Source organism: Pteropus medius, unplaced genomic scaffold, assembly GCF_902729225.1.
Source record: "Pteropus medius unplaced genomic scaffold, Ma_sr-lr_union100, whole genome shotgun sequence".
NCBI lineage: Eukaryota > Metazoa > Chordata > Mammalia > Chiroptera > Pteropodidae > Pteropus > Pteropus medius.
Window position 1 is genome coordinate 929359 of NW_024356248.1, and position 26132 is coordinate 955490.

Consider the following 26132-nt stretch of genomic DNA (forward strand, 5'->3'; position numbering starts at 1 on the left):
AGTGACGTGGGCTGGAAAGGTGGCAGGCTTGCTTTACCCTTTCGGGTGCCATCTTTCTCAGGCTCAAACTCCAAAGCACATTTCAGACAGGCGGGGGCGGGACAGGGGCACAAGGCACTCTGTGTCACTCATTCCTTCCTTCAAGAACCATTTCCTGGGCCCGAGATGTTTCGAGCAGAGCCTGGCATGGCGAGGGGAAGAGAGGAACCAAGTTCAGCCTCCGCCCTACTGTGTTCTAGTCTCGGGAATTCTGCCACTGTTTGCTTACGTGACTATGGCGGGCAGAACACCGGTCCCCAAAGATGTCCACATCCTAATCGCCAGGACCTATGACTGTGGTATGTCCCACAGCAAGGGAGAACTAAAGCTACAGATGGAATTAATGGTGCAGTCAGCTGACTTTAAGAAAATTCTGGACGATCTGGGTGGGCTCGGTGTAATCACAAAAGCCCTTATGTGAGGGAGAGGCAGGCAGAAGCGTCAGACCAAAGATGGCATCTTGAGGAAGACTCTGCTGGCCACTCTGGGCTTAGAAGATGGAAGAGTACGAGGCAAGGGATGCGGGCGGCCTCTAAAAGCCGGAAAAGGCAAGGAAACAGGCTGCCTCCTATAGCTTCCAGAAGAAACGCGACCCTGACCCTGATCGTAGCCCAGTGAGACCCATCCCACACCTCTGATCTCCAGAACTAAAAGTAACGCATTCGTGTGGTTGTAAGCCACCAAGTCTGCAGTGACTTGTTACAGCAGCCACAGGAAAACAACACAAGCACCACGGGAAAGAGGGAACGACCTCTCTGAGACTCTCCACCTGGAAGAGGTGTTTCTATAAGGACCAAATGAACTGCATGTAAAGGTTTCTAAAAATCGGCAGGGCACGCTACAAATGTGTGTGCTCATTGCTATCATCAGCTAACTCGCCGAGCTGCTTCCCCCACAGAGGTGTCAGCTGAGTGTTTACCACTGGCCTAGGCTCCTGTTAATGGCCCCATTTGAGCCCCTGCTCCACCAGGGCAAGGTGGGCCCCTCTTGGGCTCCAGCTGGAATCAACCTAAGTGTGGCGGTGGGTGTCAAGCTTTGGGGCACACTGGCCTAGCCCGGCCTAACGACCAAGGCCAGGATACTCCCGAGGAGCTCTCACAAAAGCCCAAGCCCTCTGGCCAGCCTCCATCCTTCAAATCCGCCTGCCCGGCCCCATCCCCCAAGGGACCCAAGCACCAACCCCTCTACCCTGGCGAGCCATGAGGCTGCAGAGCAGCCTCAAAGAGCCCAGAGCCCAGGATGCAGCCTGCTTGACCCCTTGTCGCCCCCTCTCGGGAGCTCACCTGGAGAGGGGCTCTCTGGCTGGGGAAGGCCTCCTTCGGCTGCTCTCCCCTCGCTGGCTGCATCCTTGTTGTCTGAGGTCCTGAGCTGGGTGTGGGAGAAGAGCTGGAGGACGAAGCCGGGAGGGAAGCTGCCGTCAGTGAAATGTCGGACCTCGGCGGGAGCTGCAAAAGTCTCTGTGGGCGAGTCAGGTGATGGAGGGTCTGGAAGGGAGGACAGGATGGAACTGTGAGTCCAGGAGGCTGGGCGGCCTAACCCCTCTGAGGCTAGACCCTAAAGGCCTGGGCCTTGCCCCACCCCCACTGACTGGGCTCTCTTCTCCAGAGAGCCAGAGACCCCGCCTGCCCCTACCCCCTTCACCTGGGTCTGGATCGGGGTCCGGGTCTGGGTCCGGGTCCAAGGTTTTGGTCATAGTTTTGCCTCTTTTCTTTCTGACTGGTTCTTCCCCAGAGGTCTCCTTCCATCTCTGACCACGGGGCTTCTTACTTACTGGTTCCGTGACAGGGGCAGCTGCAAAAAGAAAAGGCCTCACACCTTTTTAGGGAGACATGCCTGAACCCCACAACCTTAGGGCTGCTGAAGCTACCTGCCCAGCAGCCTTCCCCCAGCTCAGCCTCACTGGCCCCCCACGACTGACCAGGAAGCTCGAGGGGGCGGAGTCCTCTGGGCCGGCTCCTCCTAGGGAGGGATGGATTGTCCTCAGAGTCAAGGAGAACCACGATCTCCGCTGGCATTCCGGCAGGGTCTGGGGTGGAGTCAGGATCCACATCCACATCCTGGCCTGAGTCTGAAGGTGGCAAACGCTCCATGAGCTCCAGGTGCTCCCACAGGCCCGACTCCCCTGCCCCCACCCCAGGCCCAACTACCTGAGTTGGGTGGGGATGGCTGCTCAGCTCTGACATCTTGCAAAAGGGCTACCCCCTCGCTCCAGGCCTCTAAGATGTTGCTCTTCTCAGAAGGGCTCAGGTCCAGGGTGTGAGGATGCTGCTCCAGTATGTGCGCGCGCGCCGTGTCTGCCGAGGGGGACCGAATCTCGGCCCCACACACCATGCACAGCGCCCGCCCACTTCCTCCCGGGCTGTTCCCCACCAGGAACTCCTGCTCCCAAGACACCTGCTGCTTGGGCTCCTCACAGCCATCACTGCCTGTCTCTAGCAGGCTGGGCCTAGGCGGTGGGGTCTTCTCCTGCTGGGTCACTAGGGAGGGAGAAGAGGGGGTGATTTCATCAGCAAAGGTGCTCACAGTCAATAATACTTAGAACGCAAGTCCCCAAATTTGGTGATATGAAAGGGGGGAGCATTCCCACTGTAAAAAAAAAAAAAGTAACGTCCACTTTAAAATGGAGGCAGAGCTGCCATCCCAGAGGAACTGTCTTGCACACCTCAGGCCTCAAACCTTTGTAGTGTTAAAATGGCAAAATAACCTTTGGACTAGGCCTGAAGCAACACTGTCTTAAAGAAATGTTTGCAAGGATAACAAGAAAGCAGATATTATGACTACCAGACTGAAATTTAAAAACTCACTATTTAGCTTCTCTACACCAATAAAAATGCCTTCCTTCTACTGATGTAATTGTTCCCCTTCCCTTTCTCATAAATACTCCTTGCTTTTGTTTCCTAATTGGAACATGATTTGGGTTTCTGCCTGAATCAGTGATTCCCAAATAGCTATTTTTTAATATCACCCACCATCTTTTTCTCCCTTCCCCTGGAGCCCATGAGGTGCTAGTGACATTAAACACAGCCTTGGTACCCCACTGGAGGACCTCCATCTCTCCTTTCAATCTAGTCTCAGACCACAAGTCCGCATGTTCTTCCAAGAGGCTACGATGTTCTTGCCTGTCTTCAGCCTTGGCACAACCGCCCAGACCCCCAAGCAGCCTGGCACATTCCTACACTTCCTTCTCGGCCCCACTCCAATCCTCACCCCTAGGAAGCCTTCCTGACCTCCCACCCCCGCAGGTGACTATATCCATATCTAACTTCCAGGTCACAGTGTGCACTCTCTTGAGGGCAAAGATGGTAAATTTTATCATCTTATTGTCCCCATGGGGCCTGGGGCATAAGAAAGGAAATGCTCAGTGAGCCTTCATCAGGGAATGACATTCTGTGTCTGTTTCTCCACCTGTTGAGGCCCCTTCAGAAAGCCATCCCATCCCTTCAAAACTAGCTTCCCCTTACACTGCTCCCAGGGTATTTGCAGCTGTGACCTCGTACTCATTTGTCTGCCTGGCACCTGCCCTATGTGCACGTGGACCATAGCTGTCAGGGCAGCTCCTGGTGGCTCAGCAAAGGCAGGCAGCTCAGTGCTCGGGCCGAGTGCCTATGAGCCCTCACGGCTAAATCTCTCTCCCACTGGAGAGGATGGGACAAAACACAACTATGGCAGGCCCGAACACCTGAGGACTGTACGGAACAGGCGGCATTTGAAACGGGTATGGTAACTGGCTTGCTGTCCGAAGATCCAGGTCCAAAGCTGGGTTGTGTCTATCTCCCATGAGACCGTGGGCAGGAACCTTGACCCTCGAATTGCAATCGGGATTTCTTTCCCACCACTCCTCCAGAACAGCTCTCGTCAAGGTCACCAATGCTAAACCCAGCGATCAGTTCTTAAATTTCATCTTTCAACTCTTCGCTTCTTCCATCTTCATTTCTGTCACTCAGCTTCCAGGGTGCCACCTTCTGTTGGTTCTCCCCTCACTTTACTGGGGCCCTTTTTCAGTCACCGATGCTGGTTCCTCATTTCCCTCCCTCATCACCTCTTCCATGGTTGCTGAGGCACCATCTTCTCACCGTGGCCTTCTCTGCCACCGAGTGGAAAGCCATCTGCCCCACTCGAGCCCCCCATTACCCTTAACTGCTTCATCTCCATAGCATCCATCACCACCTGACCTGACACGTAATGTACTTATCCCTTGCGTCTCCTCACTACACTGTAAGCTCCGTGACAGCGTAATTTTCTATCTTTCACACCTGTATTTCCAGCACCAAGAACAGTACCCCACAAGTAGTGGGGTTCAGAAATTTCTGATGAGGGGCTGACTCCCATCTTCAACCTAGAACCACTGGAACGTGCCACGGCTCTGTCCTTGGACCCCTCCTGTCTACCCGCTTCCTCTGAGGGTCTCATCCCATGGATGGCCTGCTGACAACTCCCATATTTCCAACTCCAGCCAGACCCGTGTGTCTAACTTCCTATGTGACCTCTCCACTTGAACATCAGAAGCATCTCAAACTTGCCACGTTCCAGTCTGAACTCCCAACCTCCCCCGAGCCTGCACCCACGGCCCCCCACCTCAGGAAGTAGGAAGCACATCCTTCCAGTTGCTCAGGCCAAAAACCTTGAATTTATCCTTTTTTTCCTCTTCTCCCACCTCAAATCTTTCGAGAAGCTTCTTGCTTCAGGACCTTTGTACTTGCAATTCTCTCTGCCTAAAATGCTTTTCCTCTGATTACCTACGAGGTTCACTCCTACACTTCGAGTCTGTGCTCAAATTTCACCCTATTAGAGAAGCCTTTCCTGACCACTCTATATTCCAAATCAGACTCATTGCACTTTTCATATTTTGCTTTAGTGTTCTCGAAACCACTTGTCACCACCTGACACACTACGTGTTTATGTTTGTCTGCCTCTGGTCCTTAGTAGATATACTTTCCAAGAGGGCAGAGTTTCATCTTTGCAGCCATTAGCACATTCAGCCTAAAACAGTGCCTGGCATATAGCAGGTGTCCAGTAATTAGCTTCCCTGGTTGTGGAGAGGTTTGAGACAGCCTAGCATCAAGCATCCCATGAAAGCTAGGGGAAGCAGAGAAAGAATCTCAAGATTGAAAGCTCAGAGAAGAGCGGGGCCTTTATTTCTCTCATTCATTTTATAATTCTGATTTTAAAAGGGTGAAAGGTGGTGAGGGAAAATGGTTTTCCTCTCAACCTCTTTTGCGTACTCTCCCTACAAAGAGAAGAGACAATGAAAGATATTTGCATGTTCATGACTATTAAGTCTTCCATTAAGGTGGCCCTTTATTTCCTTAAGATTTGCAAGATCCTGAGATCTGAAGAAACTGGATAGAAAACGAGTGTTCCAGACCGTTCCCAAAATCCCCTCCCAAGGCCAGTCTCCTAGGGTGGCTACAAGCACGTCTTTTCCAAAACAGGGTGCTGTAAGCAATCCCATTCACCCCCGAAGCTCTCGAGTCTGACACCTGTGGCTTGTGCGAATGGAAGGCCTGGGAATGGAGGTGGGGGCAGGAAAGCTTTACGCATGTTGGTCCCTCAAAATCCTCCTCTTGGCGGGAGGCAGCGGCGCCTGCCTCCACCCTCCGAGCCGCTCCGGACACCAGGCTACCGCGCCCAGCCTCGGGCCTGGAGGCCTTGCCGCCCCTCGGCCTGTATCACACAGCCTGGCCCCCGGGCCTGCCTCCACCCGGCGGGAGTCCGCGGCCGCAGACACCTAGAGTCGCCGGTGCTGGGCCCGGGAGAGGGGGCGTTCGGGCACCGGAAGATCCGGAGAGCGCGGGGCGTGGATCGAAGGCTCCAGACCCTGGGCGGGGGCGGGGGAGGGGGAATTGGGAGGCCTGAGATTCCAAACCCGGGGCGGGAGCGAGGCATGCCCGGGCCCAGGCCGAAGGGGGAAAGGGGAAAAGGGGGAGGGGGCAGGCCCCAGACCCGACGGGGGGAGGGGGCGCCCGGGCGCCGGACCGGAATGCGGGGCGAGCCCGAGCCCAGGACCGTGACGTGGAAGTGGGGGGGATCCCCTCCCCTCCTTACCTCTGAGCATCGGCTCGGGCCGCGGAATTACGGCCACCACCATGGCCTCCTCCTCGTCCTCCCCTTCCTCGCATTTGAGCGTCACCTCGAAGCAGTCGAGCGCGGCGCCCTCGGCCTTCAGGGCCATGGTGCGGCCGGGGGGATCGCGGTGACCGGACGCTGGAGGACGGGTGCGCAGGCCTGGGCGCGCTGCCGGGCGCCGCCGCCGCCTGCCCGCGCCGCCCCCTGCCCGCCGCCCGCCTCTCGCCGGGCCTGCGACGGGCGCGTCCGGGCCTCCCCGAGACCTGAAGCGTCGGGACCCCGGGCGGGGAGGGCTCAATCCGGGGCCCCAGCCCCCCGCCGCTCCCTTTTATGGAGACTCATTGTCGGCGCCCGCCCGGCCGGCCGCGGGCCCGCCCCCGACTCCCGAGCGGCCAATCGCGCGCGGCTCCGCCCGGTGCACGCGGCTCCGTTAGAATCTCAGGACCCGCCGGGTGGCGGGAAGGGCCGCGCTGGCTGCTGGCGGCCCTCCATCGCGGAGGGGGTCGCGGGGCCAGCAGGAGAGGACCCAGGCTCCCCCAGACGTGGTCATCCTGAGCCGGCTGCTCCCCAGTGGGTCGCCGTCCGTTGAGATGCCAATCGGGCTTATTTTGCAGGCATGAAGAGCTTTTGATTGCGGTCGCTTTTGCCTTTCCCTGACCAAGTCTTCCTCCGCTAGAAGATGCCAGAAGGTGTCCCAGGCGGGGGGAGGCGGGAGAGACAGCGGGGGAGTGGAAAGGACTTTGGCATGGAAAGAGTGGAGACGGAATTCCTTCCGATTTGCCAGCTCTGTGATCTTGGGCACGTTATCTGTTTTCTTAGACTACTTCATTCTTTCTTCGGAAAAACATCATGGAGCCTTCTGGACAAGGTCATGCAAAGATGAGGAGTCAAATGGAATGTAAGGACACGCAAAACACCCCTGATATTTATATCTCCAGTTTTCAAACGTGAGTCCAGAGATTGTGACCCTCCACACGGTCACACAGAAATCTTTGAGAGTCCCAAGACCAGCGTCCAGTTACCATGACACTGTTGTATTCCGATCCTTCTGTGGCTGACCTTTCACCTCTGTGGCATAGATGGGCATCTCCCTCTGAGATTTCAGTTGAGAAAATGTCAGACACTGAAAATCCACCTTAAAATGCCACTGCATCAGACCAGGCACAGTAGCAACTCCGAATGATGCACAGTCATGCGCGGCATATATGACAATGGTCCCCTAAGATAGTAATGGGGATGAAAAACTCCTATGGCCTAGTGAGGTCTAGTAGTAGCAGTACCCGAAAAGAGCGACACCTCAAGAAGAGCCCCAGGCAGGTCCTTTAAGAGGTGTTCCAGGAGAAGGCGACATTGGCATTGGAGATGGCAACTCCCTTCATGTCATTGCCCTCGAAGGCTTCAGGGGAACAAGATGTGGAGGTGGGAGACAGAAATACTGACAATCTCGACTCCGTGTAGGCCTAAGCTAATGTGTGTGTGTTTATGTCCTAGTTTTTAAAAAAAGTTTAAAAAGTAAAAAATATATATATTTTTAAATTTTAAAAACAGAAAAAAAAGCTTATAGAAGGATATAAATAAAATACCTGTACAGCTGTACAATGTGTTTAATTTTTATTTAATTTTTTATGGTGACATTGGTTAACGAAATCCAGTAAGTTTCATCTGTACACTTTAACAGTAAGGTCTATATATGTTTACATTATGTGTTCACCTACGATAGATTTCTTTCTGTCACCACATATGTGACCCCCTTTAGTGTTTGTGTTTTAAAGTGTTATTACAAGAGTAGAAAAGTAAAACAAATTTAAAAGTTTATAAAGTAAAAAAGTTAAAGTAAACTAAGGTTCATTTATTACCAACAAGAGAAAAATATATTTGTATAAATTTAGTGTAGCCTAATGACACTAGCACAGTATCATTCATCCATGCTCACTCACTGACTCACCCAGAGCAACTTCCAGTTGTGGGAGCTCCGTTCGTGGTAAGTACTCAATACGGGTGTACCATTTTTTTAAATCTTTTATACCGTATTTTTATGGTGCCTTTTCTATGTTTAGATACACAAATACCATTGTGTTACAAGTGCGGACAGTACTCAGTACAGTAACATGCCTGTATAGGTTTTAGCCCAGGAGCAATAGGCTGCTACTGTACAGCCTAGGTGTGCAGTAGGCGATACCACCCAGGTTTGTGTAAGTGCGCTCTATGATGTTCCCAGAATGACAAATTACCTGACAACGAATTTCTCCGAACGAACCCCTTCATTAAGCAACACGTGACCATAATGCGTTGGGAGCGGGAGAGGAGATGTACTAGTCTATATGGATTACAGTATGTTTTTAAGTGAATAGTTTTGTTCCTTTCAAGTATATCCAGTACTCTAAAGGTTTTACAAATAAAGGTATTACCAAGCCTGTTTAACTAATTTCTACCTAATGGTCATCCTCTACCCTTTGTGGCTGATCCCTTCCTAGTCCTTGTGCCCTGTTCAGTATTGCCCTGCAGGGTACAGCTTCTCAGATTTCCAAGACAACTGCCTCCAGGCTTGGTTCTGGCCAAGGGGAGACAGTGGTAGTACAGTGGAGGTTGGGAGGAAGGAAAAAGCCGAGCTATTTCTTCTCTTTGTCTCTGTCTCTCTTGCTCAGGCTCGGGCAGGTCTCCAGCAAGTGATGAGGCTCCTCTGTGGTTCCAGCTCCTACTGGATAGGCTGCTGTGGTCCAACTTCGAAGGGCGAGCCTCGCCCCAGGGCTCCATTGATTCCATCTCTTCCAGTGTAGGGCAGTGGGCAGCTTCTTGTTTCTGATCATCTCTGGGTTGCCTCAGTTCCCCCTGTTGGGCTTCTCACTCCATCATCACTGGTATCACCAATACTCTGCGTTAAATTCTCCATTTTACATACTTAGAGTGGTCTTCTTTACCTGGTTGAACTCTGAGTGATACACTCAGTATTATACACATTATTTCTTAGTCCTCGCAAGTCTTGTGTGGTAGATTGTATTGTTCTCACTTTACAGATATGGACAAAAAAAAAAAAAAAAAAGGCTTCACTGTAAAGTAATCTCACAGGATGAATTGATCATAAATTCCTAACTGGGCAGGTTGTGGTGGGTAGTCACGCCCCAGGCATGTACTTTTTAGTAAAAGGCATATCTTTGCCTTAAGCAAGCCCTATCTATTGTTTCAGTGCATCTAAGTTAATGCACCTTTGAAATAAACTGCATTAACTTAGATGCACTCAAGAGAGCACATAATCTTGTTAACTACCCCATAATCCTTGTCTTGCTTCCTTCCCGCATCTTCATGTAATCTTCCTTAGTTTCTCCTCTTAATTTCAAATGCATAAAAGAACCTGCAAAACTAATTCTTTGGACCACTTGAGATCTTGCTCCCTGGTACATGTCATCCTTTTGGCTCAAATAAACTTCTTATAAAAATTCTCTACAGTTTTGGACATTTCTTACATCAACACAGAGCAGGAAGTTGAGGCTTAAAGGGTTAAATTTTTGCCCAAATAATACAGCGAGAATCCTATTTCGTCAAATCTAGGATGAACATTTCCTCTCATATTTTAACAGCTTTGAAATGGGGATGGTTTCTGTAATGGACATCAATGTGAAGTTTTAGGAATCTCAAAAAGTGTAAGATGGTCTTTCTGATATTCGAACAGTGCAATATCGTGATGTATAAGAAATATATATTTGGTCAAAATATACTCCACATATATGTGGCCTTTGTCCACAGTTCCTGACCCACAGCTCCCCAAACTCTTGGAATTTCCTAAGAGTTGAGACTAATAAAGATGTCTTTTGTTATGTGAATGAGGTGACTTTTGGACTTCACCCAAGGGTGGGGGCAGGTTGCCAATAGGAGCCAACCAGGTGGTTAGAGGACTGGAACTTTTCAGTCTCTGCTCTGATTTCTGGGGAGGCGGAGGAGCTTGAGGTTGAACTAATCGCCATTGACCAATGACCGAGTGCATCATGACTAGCAATGAACCCTCCATTAAAGCCCCCCAAAAGTCTGCTCATCCACCCTTTTTAGGAGAGCTTCCATGTTGGGGACCACTGCACAGGTTCCCAAGCTCCACAGAAGCTCCTTTGTTTGGGACCTCACCCTATGTGGCTATTGGTAGGTATCATTTAATATTCTTTGTAATAAATTGGCAATCTAGTGAGTAAATGGGTTTTCTTGAGTTCTGTGAGCCATACTAGCAAATTTACCAAACCTGTGGAGGGGGTCATGGGAACCTCTGATTTATAGCCAATCTGTCAGAGAAGTACAGGTAACAACCTGGACTGTGATTAGCATCTTGAGTTGGAGGGGATCATTGGAACCTCCAATTTGTAGCCTAACCGGCATCTGAAGATGGAAGGTGGTCATCTGGGACTGAGCCTTTTACCCGTGGAATCTGGTTCTATCCCTGGGTAGATACTGTCAGAACCCTGAAGGATTCTTGGACACCCTGTTGGTGAGGAGAATTGCTCGTTGGTGTGGGGAAGCCAACACTCGTACGCACATTGGATTCGGGTCTAGGAAGGATCTCATTCAGACAGTGATGTTAGCAGAACATAAACCATGCCTGGAATGAGACGTAGATGAGGCCAATGCGCAACCACACAAATGACTTTGCCTTTCTCTGAGTGGTCACTGGCTGCTTTACCAAAGATCCCTCTACCTGGGCCTGAATCCTCCTGCCTCCTCCTTTACTGCAGCGAGTTAAATAAATGTACCTTTTTCTTGACGATAGGTGTATCTCCGGTGGTCTTTGGTCAGAGGGCCTTGACCACCAATTTATTTTGCTAACATTTTCATGTTTATCTATACGAAGAGTGATGTGGAATAAAATCTATGTCAAAATATCAGTCGGTCTAAGAGATCTCTTTTAATGACTATAAAATAGAATTCCAAGAGATAAGAAATTATCGAGTTGGAATTTTTTTCCCTAGGAGCACGTAAAATAATGGTTCGTCTTGCAATCCTGATGTCCTAGATTTAATGAAATGCGGTTAGTTGCATTGCATTAAAGCAGGACTCTGTCCGCTGTCTCTGCTCTTTCCACTATCGTACCACGCTGCCTCTTAGTGAGCTCTAAGCAGTTGCTAAATGAATGAAAGGGGAGATATTATTAGCTCCAATATATACACAAACGAATGGGATTTGAGAGAAATAAGTCATTTGAGATTAAAAAAAATTTACGATTCACAGAGTGATTCTGGCCCACTCTGAGGTGGGGCTCTTCCATCACACCTGCTGCTTTTGCTGACCATTAGATCTGTGTTGAGCATCTAAAGGGGACCCAGGCATCTTAGATGGACTTACGAGTTCCCATCCACTGGCTACGTAGTGCTCAATGAGTCCTCGTAGAAGGAATTGGAATCCTAATTGCTGAGACAGCCCCACGTGGAGGAGAGAGGTACAGATTTACCAGACAAGTCTGTCTGTAACTCGACTTAGTGAATTTGGCCTTGGAATAGGAGATTTCTAAAACAAGAAGAAGGAGTTGGAGGTAGGAGAGGTGAGAACTGCCTCTGTTCCAGCAATTAGTCATTTGAGGCCACTCTCCATAAGGTCCCCTGGGCTGGAAGCCCAAGCTGGGATAAAGCTTTTCTTTTCAGTGCAGCTTTTACTATTGGTGGCATTTTAAGGCCTCAGTGATGAGAGGGGACAGGGAGTGGGCTGCTGCAGGAAATAAGGCTAGACAAAAGCTCTAAATGAGGAGAGGGCTGTTTGAAGGCTAAGTGTGTGTCGGGGGTGTGACTTTACTCCTAACTTCCTTGGCATTTTCTAGCAGTTTACAAAAGCCATAATAAATACATGTCCATGCTCTTTAGCTCAGTAATCCTATTACTAAGAGTAAAGGGATAGCCTTAAAGTCATCCAAAAGAAGACAAATAATGACCTAACAAAGATGTCATAGTAGTGTTCACCGCTTGAACTATTCATTCCCTAAAACTTAGCAGACACACTCCTGGGAGAAATTTCATTCAGTTACATGTGGTGATGGGTCCCCTTCTCTTGGCTCTTGAAGCAGCTGGAACACCTCTGTTATGAAACTTGGCACAGCATACTGTAATTATTTGTTTGCATATCCCACACTTCAGGGTTTTTGTTCGAACAGAATGAGGGATTTACTGGCTCATGGGATTTAAGGAAGGGCTGACTGCCCGATCTTGGGAAGAGCGGGGATACAGACAGGCCTTAGGAATAATCGGCCCCAGGATGCTAATGCCACCAGGGTGTTCTTTTCACTCTGGTCTCTGCCTCTTTCTGTACATCAGCCTTATTCTCTCATTTTCCACATAGCAGAAGTTGTGGCCATTGTTTCCCACAGACTAGTGTCTAGCTCTGTAAATTTTAAACCTCGTTTCTCCTTCACTGTCCACTGTCCACACGTGCCTCCGGTGCCAGGCACTGCAGGATACACTCACATCAGCTAATGACTTCTGGTCCTGCACCTTGGTGTCACAAAATGAGTTGAATCAGCTTAGTGGGCAATAGAATTTCCTGAAGCCATTCCTACTCAGGACTGTTACCAATAATTGCATAAGGAAGGAGCTATAAATGACATAAATCTATACAAGTAAACTGCTGCTACAACTTCTAAACTACCCCTGAATTCAACAGTTGGAAAATGCCAATGGCCATACCACCTCCACTTGCCAGGAGGGCGGGAATGGTGGAAAAAGAAGGCAGGAAAAAACTCAGCCAATCTAGTGCAATAAGAATTTTTGGAATGAATTAATAGTAAAATCCTAGAAATAACCACAGGAATTGGCTAATTACATGATGGTGTGCTAGTACCAGGAAAAAAAAAAAAAGAGAGAGAAAGAGAGATATCAGAATTGTAACAACATGGGAAAGCATTTATGAAATAATGTATGCCAGGCCACGAACATTTACACTATGGTGATGCTGAAGCAAAAAACTGAATAATGACACAGATCAAAAATAAACATGAGAAATGGAAGTAAATCTGTTATGATAGCAGAATTATTGGCGAGAAAATGTTTATAAACACATTCGAGATGTAAATACCATAAAATCCATTCACACGTTAAAAAGAATAATGATCTCTATTTTTACATAGAAACGTATTCAAGAAATTTTAACTGCCAATAGAGATCAGAAAACAGTATATAAAATCCTGATTATGTTAAAAATAATATCAATGTGATTATACAAGAAATTGTATAAGAATGAATACCAAGCCATTAATATCAGCTAACTGAATTATAGCTAACTTTTATATTTTAAAGTTTTCTGTATTGTCTATTTTTACTTTTATAATTAGAATTTAAAATACAGTTATTTCTATTAAATAAAAAGAAGGTCCCAGTGTAGCAGACATTAGACAAACGTCTCATGGGGCAGGAAAAACAAAGACTTGGCTTGTTCCAACTACAGAGGCTCCTCAACTTTCAATGGGGTTACTTCCCGATAAACCCATCGTAAGTCGAAAATACTGTAAGTTGAAAATGTGTTTTATACACCTGACCACCGAGCATCACAGCTTAGCCTTGCCAGCCTTAAATCCGCTCAGAATACCGACGTTAGCCTACAACTGGGCAGTTATCTTGAGTTTTATGTCAAGAGTTATTGCCTTCCTCTTCTTACCAGAAGCTGGGGACACAGATGGGCATTTTGTAGACATGAAGGAGTTTGAAAATACAAAACACGATATCCCCCAAATGCTGGCAACACAGTACACTCCAGGGTATCAGTCGTTTACCCTTGTGATCACATGGCCACTGAGAGATGTGACTCACGGCCCCTGCCCAGCACCAGGAGAGTATTGTACCGCATATCTCTGGCCCAGGAAAAAAATAAAAATTCAAATTCAAAGTATCGTTTCTATTGAATACTTAGCACTTTTACACTATCGCAAATTTGAACCATTCTAAATTGGGCTGGCTGTATTTCCATCCCCACCTCCGCCCCGCTTTTTCCCCGCCCCCGCCTCCAGCTCCCCAGAATAATACTACTTCCTACCTACCAGCCCATCACTAGGAGACTTTTCAGTGCTCCTTCCACTCACTGACCTTGGGTTTGGCGATGTGACTTGCATCGGCCAATGGATTGTGAGCAGCCAAGAGGTAAGCTATATCCTAGCCGAGGCTTCATGCATATTTGTGTGGTGTGGCTTGGCCTCTCCTGCCATCTGCCAGGAGAAGAGCTGCCCTAGGGAAATGCTGCTTCTTCAGCCTAGGTCCTAGAGTGAGAGACACCCAAGTCCAGCTGAGCCCAGCTGGCTCAGTAGAGGCACTGTTGACCCACAGATCTGTGAGCAAGAAATAAGTGACAATATTTCAGGGTTGTTTGTTACACAGCATTGCCACAGCAAAAAAGCTGACTAGCACTCCATACCCTGCATTTTTTTCCCCAACCTCCTTGTTCTTATTTTGAAAAAAATTTTATATGGGTGGCGTAAGGGGGACTAGCACTCCAGGTTTACGTGAGTGATTGAGGGGTTTCTTGAGATGTGGGACTTTCAGGTGTTCAAAAGTAGCTTTATTGAGATATAATTCACATCGCATACAATTCGTTTAAAGTGTACAATTTGATGGTTTTTAGTATAGTCATAGAGTTGTACAACCAACACTGCAACCTAATTTTAGAACATTTTCATCCTCCTAAAAGAAATCCCATACCCATCAGCGGTCCACACCCTCATTCCATAGGGATCACTAATCTACTTTCTGTCTCCATAAATTTACATATTCTGGACATTTCATATAACGAATCATATAGTAAGGCCTTTTGTGACTGGCTTCTCTTAATTAGCGTATTGTTTCATAGGTCCATCCTTGTAACATGTATCAGTACTTCATTCCTTTTTATTGCTATTGTATATATTTACCAAATTTTATTTATCCATTCATCAGTGATGGTTATCTGGGTTGTTTCCACCTTTTGGCATCTGTGAGTAGTGCTGCTATGAACATTTATGTACAAGTCTTTGTTCGGACATCTGTTTTTAATTATTTTGGGTATATGCCTTGGAGTGGAATTGCCCAGTGATATCGTAATTCTATGTTTAACTTATTGAGGAACTGCCAGACTGTTTTCTACAGCTGCTGCACTGTGCATTCCTACCAGCAGTGTAAGAGGAATCCAATTTCTCCACATCCTTGCCAACACTTGTTATTGTCTATCTTGGATAGTATAGTATAGTATAGTATAGTATAGTATAGTATAGTATAGTATAGTATATAGTATAGTATAGTATAGTATAGTATAGTACCAGATATAAGTACTTATATCATGATGGGTGCATAGTGACATATCACAGTGGTTTTGATTTGCATTTTCCTAATGGCATTGTTCATGTGCTCTTTCACCGTTTGTATAACTTTGGAAAAACATCGATTCAAATTCTTTGCTCATTTTAAAATTATGTTATTAGTCTTTGTATTGTTAAGTTGTAAGAGTTCATTATATACTCTGGACATTTATCCCATATACGATTTGTAAATATGTTCTATTCTGTGGCTTGTCTTTTCACTCTTTTATGGTGTCATTTGCAGCACAAAAGTTTTAAATTTTGATGTAGTCCAATTTATCTATTTTCCTTTGGTCACTTGTGCTTTTGGTGGTTTATCCACCAACCTCCTCGTTCATGGCAGACATCTCTAAGCAGCGATGGCATTCTTTCTCCCTGAATCTGGATGCCACCTACCTTAAAATCTTTCTCGACACCGTGCTGTAATAGACATTGTAGTTGCTAAAAGTCCAGGCTCTGGAGTCAAACCATGTAGGTTCAAATCTCCGTGTAGTCAAACCGTGTAGGTTCAAATCTAGTGCTACCACTTAACAGTGGAGATTTCTTTGTCTCAGGGTCACTTGCCAGATAAGCAAAATGTTGGGTGTAGTTGAGAGAAATCGTGAATGGGAATGGAGGAGGAAGATAACGAACAGAGCTTGTTCCATGAATCCTCTTGGAATGCTTTGGACCTAATGCAAGATCTGCGAGTGTGAGAAGCAGGCTAGACTGGGAATCCCTTGTGCATTATTTCAACTCCTCTCAGCCATACCTCTTTCTCAGGCCGCTACTGCCACAACCAGTTGTACACAGGCTTTGTCAACTCCGTGCAGGTACAATCCGATTGCACTTTGTCCACACCTCGTACCTCTTGCTTCTTGCTCCAGAGCTTCTCTGACATCTTAGCATGGGACATCCGTGGGAACCTACTCAAAGCTAACACATGTGCATCCTGGAAGTGGGCAGAATGATGCCTAAGGGGTCATCATTGACCAATAGGGACAGGAGCTAATGAATAAATGCTTACATATTTTGTCCCCTACTTTGTTTCCACAAAGGATACCAAAAGAAGGGGTGAAGGATGCTGATCAGGTGTAAAGAATAGCCGTCCCCTTTTTCTACTAAATCAGAATCTATAGAAGGATTCTAGGAATGTATATTTGCAACGAGCACTATAGATTATTCCTATGCACACTAAAAAGTTTGCAAAACGCTGAATTAGGACATTTTCGGAAGGAATTTCCGTTTTAAGAGAAGCAGAGATTACAGTTCTGGCTCGCATGAACATCTCCTTGTATCACATAGAAAATCTCTGTGTGACTTGGGCCTTTTCCCCATCTTCATCTTCACAGCTGCTCCTCCTCGTCTGACTCGGCTCTCCGGTCCTCAGGTTCACCCTAAGTGTATACGTGAACTTCCTTCTTAGTCTCTAAGTAAGACAATGTCTCTCTGAAGGAAGATTCCCCCCCTTTCCATGGGAGGAGGTTTTGCCTCTGAGTTCCTTCCTGCATCCTGTGGTCTAAAGCTGGATCCTGGGCTTCAGTAGGAAGGACACTGATGTTCACTTCCTGCCAGCCCAGCAAGCTCTGGGTGATGAATGAATGGCCTCAAGGATGAATGGCCTCAATTTTAACTCAGTTGGAAGAGCAAAAGCTGTGGATCCTGCTGGTTCCCCTATTAGGTTTCTTTTTAAGTAAAGACAGTTTTCAAAGACCGCAAAAAAGTTTCTGGAAGCAATAAGCATGTGTGTCTAAAAGCACATTTCCCCTACTCCAATTCAGGGATGAATCGGGATTGGTCTAACTCAAGCACAGGAATCTCATTCTTTTCTCACTGTTTGTTTCATGGGTCTGCATGTGACCTGGCTCTAGCCAGTGAGAATCTAAGGGGCAGTCTGCTGGAGGGCTCCTGGGAAAGATTTTCCTCCCTGAGAAATGAGGGAAACCAGCAAGGACAAACCTTTGCCCACCTTCTTTCCTTCTTGGACTATTGTCACATGAGGAAGAGAAGCTTAAAGCTGTGGCAGCCATCTTGAATCCACAAAAACAAAACATTCTTGTACATATCTCTTGGTGAACGTATGCATCTATTTTTGCTAGCATCTACCCGTCAGTGGAATTGCCAAATCATAGAGTTTAGGTATATTTAGTTTTACTAGGGCCATCTAAGCATTTTCCAAACATGGTTGTACTAATTTACCATCACACCAGAGATGGAAGATGGTTCCAGTTGTCCACTTTCTCACCAACACTTTTTTTTTATTCAGTCATTTTAATCTGAGCCAGTCTGGTGAGTGTGCAGTGGTATCTCATTGTGCTTTTATTTCCATTTCTCTGCTGACTAATGATGTTGACCACTTGGCCATGTGAATATCCTTTAGTAGATGAACTTGTTCAAGTCTTTTGCCCATTTTTAGCGGGTTGTCTTCTCAGTGAGCATTCATACGAAGCGAAGTATCTCCCCAACCTGTGCCGCTTCACAGAGGTCCAGCCATCTGCTTCTTTCCTAGACTTCCTGGCTCCCAATTTTCCAAATTTGTTTCTTCCAAGTCCCTGACCAACCAAACCATGAACTCTTCATGAATCAGGGTAGAGCTGTATCTCTGGCTATCTCTATGTCCAGAAAAAACAAACAAACAAACAAACAAACAAACAAAAAAACGAGCCACCAAGCACTGGAGGTTCTGTCTCCTGGGAGTATTTCCCTTTACCACTGTCTTTTAGGGCCAACCCTAAGTGGGACTCCAGTGCTATGCATAGCTGTGCATAGCTGTGCATACTCAGACAGTGCCAAAATAGTATGCCAACTAACTCACTTGTAAACCATGCCCAAAGTTTGCCTTCCTCAGGGAGCTGCCTGTAGGAATATCCTATGAGATATAGGGAAGTTTGAGAGAGAAGAGGTAATGTATTAGAGTAGGCACCATAGGAATCTAGGTCTGGCACATCCAGCTGCCAGACTTAGACTAGGAAGCATAGCTGGTACAGATGTCCTGGGAAAGCTGCTGCCTCTGTATCTGGTGCTGTATCCGGTGTTACTGTTGGTTAATAGGGTCAGCAATTGGAAAGAAGAGCTGGGCAATCTAGGATCCACTGGCATCTTTAACCAAAGTGCAATGGTTGCTTCGTCACTTCTTCCTTTCCAAACTCCCACGATTGTCTCTTTGGGACAATTTTAACCCAGGACCACACGGGGAAGGAGATTTTGGGATATGTAGTTCCATCTGAGCCAAGCACACAGCACAAAGCTATGACATCCATCCAATGAGTTTTGCATAGAACAAACAGATATATATGCAGAATCTATGTGACAACACTTCTTGCATTATTCTTTGAAACCAGGTCCTCCAATTATTAGCTTGAAAAGATGGGATCATGGTGGGTCTTCATTGGTACTAAGTGAAGCTCTTTCAAAACAGAAACAAGCAAACACTCTTGAGATGAAAAACAAAAAATGGAAATGATTGCTTGGCTATAGCTTAAACCCTAGTTTAAGTATTTTATTGGCTATGATTGGTTGTCCTTAGGTTTCGCTTTCATAACCTTGAGATATCTACAGGATTCGGTCTTGGTTTCCGTACGTAGGCACGATGGCATTAGAGTAACCTCAGTCTCTAAGTCTTAAGTGTCCTCCCTGCTTAATTAAACAATTTTCCCCTTTTGGTGATTCTCTCAAACATGAGAGATTGGCCAGAAATTTGGTATTAGCATCATTCTCAGTCACTCTGAGTTAAATTGCTTGTCTCATCATGAAACTCATAGGCTATGGGATCATGTCTGTGGAGGAGCTGCTTTTGGTGTTGTTTATCCTGTTGTTCATCTTGTTTCTGTTTCTCCAAGTGCACTGAGACCATCCAATGTCCTGCTGATGGCTGCAAACATGCATTTAAGATGTTTGAAAGAACACAGCGCACGAGGGAGACTATACTGATGGTTACTAGGAGGATAATACAGGGAACCTGTATTATCACAGTTTTATGAACTGCACGCAAATCCAGGACAAATCTCTAACCTTGTCCATTTGTTTTTTTTTAATGGGTAAGTTCAGAGTGTTATGGGGACTAGTGCATGGAATTATGAGTCCTGTTTTAATTAAGTGTTCTACAGTGGGTAAGAGCCCTGGTTTTAGTGGATATTGGCTTTGGATTTCTATGGGTTCAGCACTCTTAATTTTGTTGGTTGAGGAAGAAGCCCATAGCATTCAGGCCCTTCTGGGAGATCAGAGCTTTCGTACTGTTGGGTTCAATTTCATCAATTCCTGCTTGCAGAGAGCAGAGCAGAGGGGCAGGAAATTCCCCCCCCCCACTCTCTCATTTATCTATCTATCTATCTATCTATCTATCTATCTATCTATCTATCTATCTACCTACCTACTTACCTATCATCTATCTATCTACTATCTATCTTTTTTTACGGAAGCTCTAAGATCTTTTATGTCTCCTGAGTTAAATTTTATGTCACTTCTCAATTTAGAAAGCAAATCTCATCCTAACAGGTTTACTGTGTTACACAGAAGGAAAGTATGCTTTCTCAAAAATGGCCTTGATGTCATCTGGACTGGTTTAGACACAAGTGCCCTTTGGATTTGGTTAGGAACTCCCACTACAGAAATATTCTCTTTACTCTGAGGGATTTGCTGTTTTACAAAAGTGGGATTTAATGCAGATAAAGTGGCTCCAGTATCCACCAACACTGTACTGGGTTCTCCATTAATTTTTATCTTAGTTTCCCCTTGCTCGTTTAAAGGTATCATGGGAAGCAATTTACTGGCGGTCCCTTAGAACCCTATTGATGCTTATTATTATTTCGGTAATCAAGTGTTTTAAGACTTCCCCGGATGGAAAAACAGTCTAGATAATGAGGGGAGGTCCATTAAATGATGAGTCCGGCAGGGGGCATTCCTTTTTCCAGCGCCCTCCCTGGTTGTTTCCGTTGACAGTGAAAGCAGCCATTTCGGGTGCAGGAGTCCTGAGTGAGGGACCTCTGGGTTCTGGCTTGAAATGCATGCGAAGGTCCTCTTGGCCCTTGGAGCTATTGTAACTGCAGGGCCACACGCTTATTGGCTGTTTGAATTTGATTTCGCTCCAAGTTTTTTTTTCAAAATGCTCAGCGAGGGCTGTTCATTCAGCAAGTGGGGTGGCTTCCCAGCCCAGCTTGCACCTCCTTATGAGGATGCTTAGTTCAGGCTGGAGTCTGCTAATGGATAAAGAAGCTAGGGTGTTTTCTGTGCTTGTGTTCAATCGAGAAAGCCCAGAATGTTTCACAAGAAGGGTTTCCAATCATGGCTTATAGTCTGAGGCTGGTTCATGCTTTTTTTGTTTGTTTGTTTGTTTGTGAGATTGAATGATAGATCAGTCAGTTTTTTGAGGGAATGCCTTTCCAATATCTTCAGGTGGGTCTCGGGCTACTTTTCCAGTGTGTTTTGGGCCATCCCTGGCAGAATGATGAGTATGTGGGTCTTTAATATCGACCTCGGGATCTCTCCATTTGGCTTCGGCCATCCATTTTTGGGAGTTACCAGGTCCTAATGTCTTATGAATAAGTTGGTAGAGACACGAAGTCCTGGATCATAAGCTCCGATTCGAATTCTAAGTTCCTCATAAAATGTTTGAGGATTTTCTTTAGGTTTTGGAAAACCTTTGATGATAGCCCTAAGCTCAGCCATTGACCAAGGAGGAAAGATAGTTACACCTAGTATTCCAGGCTCAGGGGAGGGTCTCACTTTAAAAGGCATTTGTTTAATTTCCGGCTCATCTTCAGAGTGAAAAGGCAATGACGTAAAAGGATTCGTACGTTCAGAATACTTACCCTGCGAGGGGAATGGGAGGGAGCAATCAGAGCGGAGTCAAGTTAGTGAAAGCACACTCATGTTTAGATTCACCATCAGCTTGCTGCTGAAGCTTTTCATCTGCTTTTTGTAAAGAATCTTCTAAAGAGGCAATTTTTGCTTCACTTAGTTTCTTAAAAGCTTCTGTGTACCCATAAAAAATGCATCCCATTGTTTGGGAGGAAATTCAGCACCTTTTTTTTTCTCTAGAGCTCCTCATAAGTGGGTAAGTTTATCTAGGTTAAAAGTTCCCTGCTATGGCCACTGTCATTTAAAATTCTCTTTGGTGGAAGTGGTTCCATAGTGTAGCAGTTAGCACGTCTGCTTTACACACAGAAGGTCCTGGATTCGTGCCGCAGTGGAGCCACGGTCCACGGTCTACAGCTGTGCCACCCTGAACAAGCTAAGCAGTGTCCAATCTTGAAAGCTAAGCAGTGTCAGGCCTGGTTAGTACTTGGATGGGAGACCACCTAGGAAGACCAGGTGCTGTAGGCATAAATAAAAAAAAAAGGAAAATTCTCTTTGGTAAGGTTACCCCACTGGTTCAGAAAAACACAGTTATGGGCCCACAATTTTTATACATATTGTTGGCATCCCAGATGGAGGAGTCCCAGATTGTTTGGATTGAGAGGAACCCATTTTTTTCTCCCCTTATTACCTGAGGCCTTGCACTGGATCAAGTCCATTTTAAGTCAGACCCAGTCCAACTCTGGACCCTGTCCAATTTCTTGTAAGTTGGCCAACCCCAGACCTAGTCCAGAAAAGGAATGCCCAAATAGATTAAGAAAGCTTTTTTAAATTCAAAAACTGCAGAGCTTAGATCCAAGAGGGACTTACCCGTGACCTTCAGATGCAGTGAGATCGAGGGGCTCGGTGGGTACCTTGGCGAGTCTCATGTTGCTCCTAGGGGCTCTTTGGGGGTGGAAGGTCTCTTTTAGATCCCACTTCTGACACCAGATCTATTAAATGATAAGTTGAGGCATATTAAAAGTGTAGAAGTTTATTTGAGCAAAAATCAATTGGAATCAGGCAGCCACCAAATCAGAAGTGGTTTGAAGTGCTCCATTCACTGTATCTGGGTAAAAATTTTTTTTTATAGAGAAAATGTGGAAGCAAAGTACTTATCCAGTTTCACTTTGTGTGGTTTCAGTTATCTACAGTCAGCTGTGGTTTAAAAATATTAAATGTAAAATTCCAGAAATAAACAATTCATAAGTTTTAACTCGCACGCTGTTCTGAGTAGTGTGATGAAATTTTGCACTGTCCTATTCTCTCCCGCCTGGAATGTAAATCGTCCCTTTTGTCTAGTGTATTCATGCTGTATGTACAGTACAATAAGACAATTAGAGAATAAGAGACAGAGACTGCATTCATATAGCTCTTTTTACAATATATTATTCTATTATTCTATTTTATCTTTAGTTATTATTGTTAATCTCTTACTATGCCTAATTTATAAGTTAAACTTTATCATAGATATGTACATATAGGGAAAAACATAGTATATGTTTGGTATTATCCGCAGTTTCAGGCATCTGCTTGGCATCTTGGAACATATGCCTTGAGGATAAGGGGGGAGTACTATGAAGAATTGATTGATTGACCCTAGTTGGCTGATCGTGATTGTTGTCCTTAGGTTCTACTTTGTAACCTTGAAGTATTCACGGGTTTAGATTCTGTTTTGCTTAGTGGGTGCTGTAGCATTAGAGCCACCTCAGTCTCATATCCTCTTTATTTAATTAACAAGTGATTCCATCTATTTAAAGCTTAAACACATGAAAGTCGATTTATAAAAAGTCATTAATTTATATTGTTTATACATACGTGGGCAGTGAAAGTATCAGTACGAGAATGATAAGCACCAGCTTCAGGAAGGGGTCACTTGGGAAGAGAGGGAGAATGGGGCAAAAAGTCTTGTGAAGGAGCGTCGACTGTCTCTGATATTTTATTTCTTAAAAAACGTTACATAGCATATAAGTCAAAATGTTGAGATCTGTTAAAGATGAGAGGTATGAATATATATGTGTACAAATATAACAGGTTTTTCTGTATGTTTGAAATAGTTTATAATTTAACAAAGTGTTTTTAAGTGTCAAGGATTTGGAGATTGGCAGGCTGGGGGTCAAGTCATCTCTTCATCAAATACTAGCTGTGTTTTTGGACAAACGACCTCTTTTCCCATCTGTGACTGTACCTCTTGGGATGTCACACCCTATTCACCTGCTCTGGACAGTAGATTAAATTAACGCTGGGAAACGACTTGCCAGTTTTCTCTTTTCTAAAAACGAAAATGCTACTGGTTACTTTACTTTCAAACTTAAGTCACTGGGGTTGAAATTCCTCCCTACCCTCTCCCCACCCGCCTGACACGCACAAAGTTCGAAGTTTTGGCTTATGCCTGGACATCATCTTTAGGTATGGAATTCCTTTGGAATTTTACAGGGAAGATTTAATTTACAATCTACAGGCACAGTCCCTTTGACAGTCTGAGAGACAGACTGGAAAGTAGAATTCAGAATTTGTGGCATATTTGGGTCTAGTAAGGTTTTTGTATATACTACCCTAAAAACTTCCTTTAGGAACACTTTTCACAGTTTCCCCTTTCTTTAAGGGGACTGCCCGAGGAGCCGCTGATGCACTGGGATGTCAGCTCTGATTCCACCTGGAGACTCTGGCCCTTGCAGGCAGGGAACAGCCACCCTGAGGAGCCCACGGTGCTGGAGACACCGGGCGGAGGACTAAGAACCTGAGTCAGAGAATGGAGCGGGGAGAGGCGGGGTGCAAAAATGAGGAGTTCTGGGTTTGATACAGGCTCCAAAGTTTCCAGCTCGTGACCTCATTCTGTCTCCACCCTCCCCAAATCTATTTCTCTTTTTATATCCCTGTCCCTCCAATCCTGATACTTGGGAGTTAGCCCGGCCTTTCTCTAATCATCACAATTAGGCACCGTGTCTTGTAGATTCTACCCTCTTAATATGGCTCCATCTAGGACCACTGCGAGCCTCTCAGGGGCCTTTGTTAGAAATTACTTAAAAGGGCCCCTTGGGCTAGAAAATTAGGAAAAGATGCTCTCTCTGGGCGGAAGCAGCTTTCAGGTACATGTTCAGGTACATGTTCAGATCCAGGTACAGGAAGCAGCTAATAGATAGCTCCTTGGTGAGAACAGATATCCTCTCCCCGTGGCAGACACAAGGCTGCATGGCTCAGCTGGGGCACAGGTGGCATTTCACCCCTTGCCTTCTCTAGCGCCCCTGGTGTGCGGTGAAGATTGCACCATGATGTGCTGTGGCCCTGCTCACATCTCGGGCCTCCATACACGGGCCCTGCTGCCGCCGCCTTCAAGTCGTTCTCGATGGTGTGGATTGCTCAAGCAGCATCCAGTCTTTCTTCTCTCCCATCCTCCCTTGTGTTCTCAGGGTTGCCTCCTGAACACCCCGCCAGGTATTCCCCATGCCTTCAGGACGCCCAGCGTGGCACCCAAGGCTCTTGCCCCTGCTCATTTCCCTTTCTTCTTCTGCCTCTCCCAGAAACTTCCCTTTCCCCAGAGCTTCCCTGGCCTCCGCATGAAAAGCCCTTGCTCCTCTGTCCTCTTGGCAACATTTATCTTTCAAGACTTGGTCACTGAAGCAATACCTTCCCTCGGAAGTCCTCCCAGGTTGGCCTCTCTCTTAGCGCTTATCATTCCGTATTGCAATCAAGGTCATCTAACCACTGGGCACTGGGCACAGTGCCTAGAGCCCACTATACTTTTAGGGGTGCTTGAAAACGTTTTATTTTGAAATCAGAAAACAAAGTGAGCTTTAAGGGTCAAAGAAAATGTATGATTTTTCTTCCCATCAGAAAAAAAAAATTTCGTAAGGCCCTCAAAGTCTTATTAAATCGTTTTTTCTTTGTGTAGAGGAAGACGCCCATGGAAGCAAAAGTACCCGGGGCCCATGAAGGTCACGATGTGGCTTGGGGTTGCCGCTGTTTCCTCCTTTCCTACAGCAGACCCAGTAGAGCTCCTAGGAAGGAGGGAGGGGGATGAACCCCGTCAGGGCTGCATTATGTTTTTTCAAACCTTTATCCTCAGCGCAGGGCCAGGCACTCAGGACTGGCTCAGTCAGCGCTATCTAAAGTGGGTAAGAAAACGAATGAACGAATGGCCTTAGGTGAGACTCTTGACTCTGAGTCTCCTTTTCTTCTTCTGCAAAGTGAAGCTTCATTGTCATAGGGTGACTGCCAGGATCAGATGGTGAGTGGGGAATGCTTCGGCACTGTGGAGCTTGGAGCCAGTCCTGGAGCTGCGCAGGATGTGGGCAAGGAGAGGAGAGCCAGAGGTTATTAAAAAGGGCTCCAGGTGGCTTCAATAGCTTTCTTTTGGTAACAAGTAAAATCGTTCTATTTATACACATAGAAAGAAACTGGAAAGACGTTTACCAAAGTGGCTCACGGTGGGCAGCCCCGAACATGGGTTACCTTCGTAATCTCTGAAAGAACCATACTTAGGAGCCTGTGAAGACCAGGTCTGCGTCTTCCTTTCTCTTTGTGTCCCTGGGCCTGGCACAAGTGAAGGACATAATGAGTGAAGGAATCCCCCAGCTCATGGCCTCATCTGGCACCCCATCAGCACTGGGGCCTCTGCTTCCAAGTGGGGGAGAGGGAGTGCATCTTTCCCCTTAGAACAAGGCCAGCAGACCAGAGACCACAGCGGCAGGACCGAGACTCAGTTTACCCAAGGTGATGTCTCTCGCAAGTCATCACAGAGACTGAGGAAGAGACAGGACATATCCAGTGGTGACGGATACATTTAGGCACTTAAAAAATTTTAGTTTCAACTCCCTCTTCGCAAACACACTATACACTTCCTGTGTCCCAAGTCATTTAATATTTCCCATGACTCCTGGAGGGCTGGGATTGTTGCCTTTTTTTAAGTCGTGGGTGCCTTTTTAGTCATAAACAG

General features: G+C 46.3%; 1 protein-coding gene across 1 annotated transcript in view; it reads right to left on the minus strand.

Annotated features, from left to right (window-relative positions):
- The window catches only part of SPINDOC (spindlin interactor and repressor of chromatin binding), an 11646-nt gene extending 5220 nt beyond the window's left edge, over positions 1 to 6426 (minus strand). Inside the window, exons 1-5 of the mRNA XM_039860012.1 lie at positions 6085 to 6426; positions 2187 to 2516; positions 1958 to 2107; positions 1681 to 1830; positions 1323 to 1523 (exon numbers count right to left, since the gene is read on the minus strand). Of these exons, the coding sequence (XP_039715946.1) occupies positions 1323 to 1523; positions 1681 to 1830; positions 1958 to 2107; positions 2187 to 2516; positions 6085 to 6211 (958 nt within the window). The 5' untranslated portion in view covers positions 6212 to 6426. The remainder of the gene's footprint in view (positions 1 to 1322; positions 1524 to 1680; positions 1831 to 1957; positions 2108 to 2186; positions 2517 to 6084) is intronic.
- Between the last annotated feature and the right edge of the window lie 19706 nt (positions 6427 to 26132).